The 6,645-nt window shown below is 33.1% G+C and overlaps 2 protein-coding genes across 2 annotated transcripts; both read left to right on the top strand.

Annotated features, from left to right (window-relative positions):
• LOC107624472 (pentatricopeptide repeat-containing protein At2g21090-like) lies at window positions 649–3,077 on the top strand. The gene has a single exon (XM_016326962.2). The coding sequence runs from the start codon at window positions 1,262–1,264 to the stop codon at window positions 3,020–3,022; it is 1,761 nt and encodes a 586-aa protein (XP_016182448.1). The 5' UTR covers window positions 649–1,261; the 3' UTR covers window positions 3,023–3,077.
• On the top strand, window positions 4,077–5,469 carry LOC107624473. The gene is made up of 2 exons (XM_016326963.2): window positions 4,077–5,024; window positions 5,355–5,469. Exons 1-2 carry the CDS (start codon window positions 4,423–4,425, stop codon window positions 5,440–5,442), a joined length of 690 nt encoding a protein of 229 aa, XP_016182449.2. The 5' UTR covers window positions 4,077–4,422; the 3' UTR covers window positions 5,443–5,469.

Raw genomic sequence — 6,645 nt, forward strand, 5'->3', positions numbered from 1 at the left:
TTTATTTGTTAAATTTTAATAATTATAGAAGTGGATAAGAACAAAACTAGTTTTATACATATTATTGTAAAGTAAGACAGAATCGGTTGGTTAGGACAAAAACCCGTCCCATTACCAATTTACCACCCCTCAACATAAACCATAAAATAAAAACAAAACCAGCAGCACCTTCTCCTCTTGATGACATATTTTCCTCGTCAGAAACACCAATTAAGCAACGTTAAACCTCATGCTAAACTTTTTTCTTTCAATAATACATATATATGGCTACTTGAAGAGGAATATATTACAAATCCTAACAAGCTAAGTTACATTATGCTAAGAAAATGAAAATTAAAAATCTCACTCAATTCTAAACACTGTACACATATGTCGCAATTGTAGATCAACCACTGAATTTGTTTGAATACTAAGTAAATTAACTCTTCCGGTAAATATATATTGATCATAAATACAATAAAGTAGATTAAGTATACTACGGGACACTAGTTGATGAAATGAGAAATCTGGGTTTGTATTGGCACTGTTATTTCACCTTCTTTTTTCATTTAGTTTTTGCAGCAACACATATCAACCTCTTTCTTTCTTTCTTAAAATGCTAAGTTTCCAGTTACTTCGTTTCTTCAATAAAAACTGTCTGATTACCAGTCATTTCAAGGAAAAAACTTGTTAAAATAGAGCAGCTTAATTTAACAAATTCAAAAATCTACTGAATATAAAATAATGAGAACAAAGTTACTCCTCAAATCTTCTTTTTTTATTGCACACGCTTCTTTTTAACATGAAACTCAATCAGCATAAATTTTGTTTTGTTTTTTTTTTTTTCTTTTTTTATTCCTAATTCTTTACATGCTTTTTTCTTTCCATCATTTTTTGACAACCTAAGTTCTTAATTGAAAACCCAAAATTTTGAGCTCATGCAATTGACAAATTCAAGAACCCATTCATCAAATCAACTTCCAAAAACAAGTGGCACCTTTGAAAAGTAAAAGTCTATTTTTTTCCTTTTCACAACAAAGCATCAAGATAGAAACGAAGCACAATGCGGGGTACAACATGAGAAGTGAATTGTAGGAGCAAAACTTACTTTCTGGGAAAAGCAGTCGAATAGTCGAACAGAGCACAGCAGAGAGAGATTTAGGTCTTCAATGGAGGCTCGGAGAGGCCACTGGCTAGGTTTCGAACCACTGAAACTGGGTTAGGGCTCGATAACCTGTTGCAATTGCACCCTCTTTTTTCTTCATTCAAATAAAGTTTCACCATGCTTCCCACTGATGTAACTGCTTCCTCCCCCGAAAAGAAGTACTCGTCCCTGATTTCCAAGTGCATCACAACGAAAAGTTTCAAGTTTGGCAAGGCCCTGCACTGTCACCTCATAAAAACCGCGCTTTTTTTCGACCCTTTTCTCACCAACGGTCTCATCGATGTGTATTCCAAGTGCTGCTGTGTAGAGAGTGCCGAGAAGGCCTTCGATGATCTTCCCAATAAGACCACACGCTCGTGGAACACGCTCATCTCTCTGTACTCCAAAATGTGTCTTTTCGATAAAGCGTATAACCTGTTCGATAAAATGCCTCACCGAAACCTCGTCAGCTATAACTCGCTTATATCTGGTTCTACACGCCACGGGTTTCATAGAGAATCGATTAGTCTTTTCCGGATGATGCAAATGGATAGTGATTGTCTGATGTTGGACGAGTTCACGCTTATTAGCGTAGTTGGGAGCTGTGCTAGTTTAGGTAACGTTAAATGGCTCCACCAAGTTCATGGGGTGGCAGTTATAGTTGGCATAGAGGGTAACATGATCCTTAGCAACGCTCTAATCGATGCCTATGGAAAATGCGGCAAGCCGAATTCATCGTATTCCGTGTTCTGTTGGATGCAAGAGAACGATGTTGTGTCTTGGACATCTATGGTTGTGGCTTATGCTCGGGCATCTAAATTGGACGAGGCTTGCAGGGTGTTCCACAACATGCCGTTTAGGAATACTATTTCTTGGACTGCTTTGATCACTGGTTTTGCTAGGAACCGACGTTGCAGCGAAGCTTTGAATCTTTTTAAACAAATGCTGGAAGAGGGTGTGAATCCAAATGCTCAAACATTTGTAAGTGTTTTAGGTGCTTGTGCAGATGAGGCTCTTATAGGAAGAGGTAAAGAAGTCCATGGTAAGATTATAAGATATAGCAATAGTGAGAAAAACTTGTTTAATGTGTACCTATATAATGCTTTGATTGATATGTATGGGAAGTGTGGAGATATGAAATCAGCTGAAATTCTGTTTGAGATGGCTCCTATGAGGGATTTGGTATCTTGGAATACATTGATAACTGGATTTGCACAGAATGGTTATGGGCATGAATCAATGGTTGTCTTTAGAAGGATGATGATAGAAACCAACATGAAGCCTAATTATGTGACTTTTCTTGGAGTGATATCTGGCTGTAGCCATGCAGGTCTAGTCCATCAGGGTTTAGAGTTGCTGGATTTGATGGAACAGCGATATAGCATTAAACCTAGTCCTGAACATTATGCTCTGCTAATTGATTTGCTTGGGAGAAAAAACAGACTCAAGGAAGCTGTGGATTTAATCGAGAAAACGCCTAGCAGAATTAGGAACCACATTGCAGTGTGGGGGGCAGTGTTGGGTGCTTGTCGAGTTCACGGCAACTTGGATCTTGCTAGAAGGGCTGCAGAAGCTTTGTTTGAGTTGGAACCTGAGAACACAGCAAGATATGTCATGTTATCAAACATTTATGCCGCGTCTGGCAAATTCGACGATGCTGATAAAATTAGGAGGATAATGAAGGAGAAAGGTTTAAAGAAAGAAGCAGCTCATAGTTGGATTGAGTTAAGGGATGCAAGACACGAGTTTGTGGCTAAGGACAAATTCCATCCACAGATTGGTGAGATATGTGAAGTAAACAATAAGCTAGTTTATCATCTGAAGGATGCAGGATATCAGCCTTTTAGTGATTACCCTCTTCTTCCTTATGAAGATGATGATTTCTACTTTAGTATTTAGTGTTACTTCTTTTTAAAATTTATCTAACGGCTATGACTAGAAATTCTTTAATCAATTATTGTCACTGATCATTGCAAGCATAGTTTGTATATATATTTTACATCCTCTTCTTATGATATAAAAGAGAAATTTTTTTATTCTTTCACATTTTATCTATCATTCTTTTTAGTACAAAAACTAGAAAACTTTAAAAGAAAGTGTATATAATAACATTACTTAATAATAAAGTATGAGTTTTATTAGCGAGTGTTCTAAAACACTTGTTCCAAAGTATTCATTTTTCATGTTTTGAACACATTTGATCTGAAACATGACGAGCGTCCTTGGAAGAGTTAGCAAAACCGATGAACTAACAAGACCAACTTGACTAAGTTTTCACAATTGCCAGCAACTGTGTAAAATGTTATCACCAAATAAAACTGGAAATTTGTGTCCTGAGTTGACTCTTGGAATTTGGAAAAGATAGAACCGACCGTTTTGAATTTCAATTCAAACGAACAAATTTATTCTATTGTAATGATGTTGTGAAACAGTCAGACTCCACCTACTTTGAAGCCTTCGAATTTGATTCACTTAGTAAATAGTAACTTCCTGCGTTTGGATGCACCGTGCACGCCCAATTATTTTGTGGTAAAGATTCATGTGTATTTAGTTGTGTTTATATGAAATTGATAATTAAGAATTTTTAGATAATAATTTAGTTAAATATATTAAATTATCAAACGGTTCTCAACTAATAATTTTTCATGAAAATAATTATACGTGAATTTTTATTTTATTTTATTTAAATATTCACAAAGAAAAATATTAAAGACTAATATTTTTTATTAATATTAATCAAAACTTTTACCTAACACTTTGTATATTATTAGAAGTGAGATGTAAGAGTTTAAAATTTAAAATTTAGTAGTTAAAATTTAGAGTGTTTGACCAAAAATAATAAATATTGTTAAACGTGTAATATTTTTCGCCAACAAAATAGTTGAGGCAAAATAAGCATTTTATGTAAAATACTGGATACATTTGTAAATATACAAAGAGATATATTATGGTCGTACTAAAACACCTAAGCTTTCTTTTTCTCTGTGGACCAAATACTGTGATCTTGTGAAGCATTCTAGAATCCTACTAAAACATAAGTCACCGGAGTGTTTTTTCCTGAAAGAAAAAGATGCGAAGTGGAAAGATGTGGAGAAAAAATGAATATCTTGACTATTTACTTTGACTCCCATCCAAGACGGCAAAGACTTAACGTGATACACAAAGTCCATGTAGCAAAAGACATTGACTTTCTTTTTTCTAAGGTAACATAACATGATGGACCCTCTTCCCCTTCTTTAACAACTTACAAAATCACCAACACCCTTAGCTTCTCCTTTCATTCAGTCACCTTACAAACCATGAAGCCTCGTCACAGAGAAGAATATGCAGAAGACAACGAAGACGAAGGCGACACAGAATTCAGTTTCTGGAACCCATCAAACACCATGTCCTCTTACATGAGCGATAGCAAAAACATGATGAAAGTTGTTGAGTGCTCTCCATTTCTTCCTCGCAGCCGGCGTTGTAGCCGCATCATGGACCCTTCAAAGATCAAAGCTATTGAAGAAGGAAGGAAGGAGCTTATGGAGATGGTTCAAGGCATGCCGGATTCTAGCTTCGAACTCTCGTTCCAGGACATGGTTGTGCATGATAAGCAGGTGTTGCAATCAGAGCCGTATCAAGATGAAGAGAATAAACACAAGCAAGTTCGCAGTAGTAGTAGCAGCAGCAGCAATAGCAGTGGTAAAGCCCAAGCAAAGAAGCCGAAAAAAGCGAAAAAAAGCGAAAGCATTAATAGGCCAAAGCAGATGATGAGGGTTGAGAGCATGGACAGTGCTTCCTTCCTCCTTAAGCTCTTCATTCCAATTTCTCTTAAGAAGCCCAAAGTTCAGAATGGCTCCAAGAATTGGAGTGTTAAAAGTAGTAGTAGCAGCAGTGGTGGATCCGGAGACAAAAGCAGGTAACTGTTCCTATCATAGAATTTTGAATTTTGAATTGTAGTCCAAGGAACAATAAAAGAATCCCTAGGAAGTTGGTTTGCTATATATTTATTAACAAGAAAGGTGAGAAGATCGTCCAAATTTATTATTTTTGATTGTTAGTTAATCATTAATATTTAAAAATATAGAATAAAATATATTATTGAATTATTAAACTAAAAAAATTGAATTAATGACTAAATAATGACAAAAAATAATAAATTCTAATAATTCACTAACATTCCTCTCCTTTAATAGGATGAAATTGGTGGGCTAATACTAATAGATTCTTGTGTTTTGTGGTCAAGCAGGTATTTTGATCGCAACTTATCATTCTCACAAGGTTGCTTGCCATTCAGTCATTATATTAAAGGCATAAAAAAGAAAGTGGGAGGATGAATCACAAAGACACAAACCATAGAACATTTGAAAGGAGGAAGATTCAGGGGATGGAGAATTACATAGGGAGACACCAGAAGTTATTTATACACAAGTTTTTTTTTTTGTTATATTTTTTCGATGAATCTAAAAAGTAAAAGAGATCATTTTTTTTATTGAAGATAAGAAGATTCGGTAAAAAATTTGGTTCTTATCTAATTTTAATTATAAATTAATCTTTTATATATTATTTAATCATAAAATTTATATTTTATTTTATAAATTATTATTTTATCATTCATCTATTATGTTTATTAATAATGAAAAACAATAACAAATTAGATCTTCCATTAATCGTAATAATTTTTTGGTAATTCTAATCGATTAAAATTTTATCTTTGATTCGTTACATCCGTATTGGATTGAGAAAATCGTGTTTCTTAGAAAATCAATCGATTGAATTAACAGAACAATTAATTGAATTTCATGTTTCCCAAACTTCAATAGATTAAAATTTAGGTTTCCACGCAACAATCGATTAAATAATAATGTTGGACGATAATTTTGTATATATATATATACAAAATTATGAACGTCTTAGTTAATTATCCTTAACCTGTCTTTGCCCTTCTGATTAACACATTAATTCTCTTTGTTTTTTTGCACACTTTGCATTTCTAAAATAATTTTACTATTTTACATGAGCCTCTTATGTGAAACCAAATGTTGAACTCACAATCTCTTAAATAAGTATAAAAAAATTATGTCATATGAGTTATAATTTATTGACAAATAGAAAGAAATTATTATTTTAAAAGTAAGTATTGATTTAATGAATTTTGAAATTTAGTTGTAAATAGTATTTACTGATCAAGAAAGCAAATAGATAAGGCATTTATTATAAGATCTTGCATGGTTTACGGAAATATTTTTTACTCAAAAATACTCGATAACTAAAATAAATTAGTAAAAAATAGTCCGTACTTATTTTATTTAATATTTATTAATTATTATAATAATTAATAAATATTAACTAAAGACAAATTCTAATTTTTTTAATTTTTTTAGCATCACTATTTTTACTTTACTTTTACAATAATATTGTCATGATTTTACTTATTCACTCCTGCATCTTTCATAAATTCTTTAGCCACGGGATAATAACTAATAAGTAATATCTTTAGAATTATTTGACTAAAGTCTATGAAATATAGACATTTTGTT

Source organism: Arachis ipaensis, chromosome B10 (genome assembly GCF_000816755.2).
Source record: "Arachis ipaensis cultivar K30076 chromosome B10, Araip1.1, whole genome shotgun sequence".
NCBI classification, from domain to species: domain Eukaryota; kingdom Viridiplantae; phylum Streptophyta; class Magnoliopsida; order Fabales; family Fabaceae; genus Arachis; species Arachis ipaensis.

Coding starts and splice junctions, on each gene's coding strand:
- LOC107624472 (XM_016326962.2), top strand. CDS start 1,262: ATGCTTCCCACTGATGTAACTGCTTCCTCCCCCGAAAAGAAGTACTCG.
- LOC107624473 (XM_016326963.2), top strand. CDS start 4,423: ATGAAGCCTCGTCACAGAGAAGAATATGCAGAAGACAACGAAGACGAA. Junction 5,025..5,354: donor GGATCCGGAGACAAAAGCAG/GTAACTGTTCCT, acceptor GTGGTCAAGCAG/GTATTTTGATCGCAACTTAT.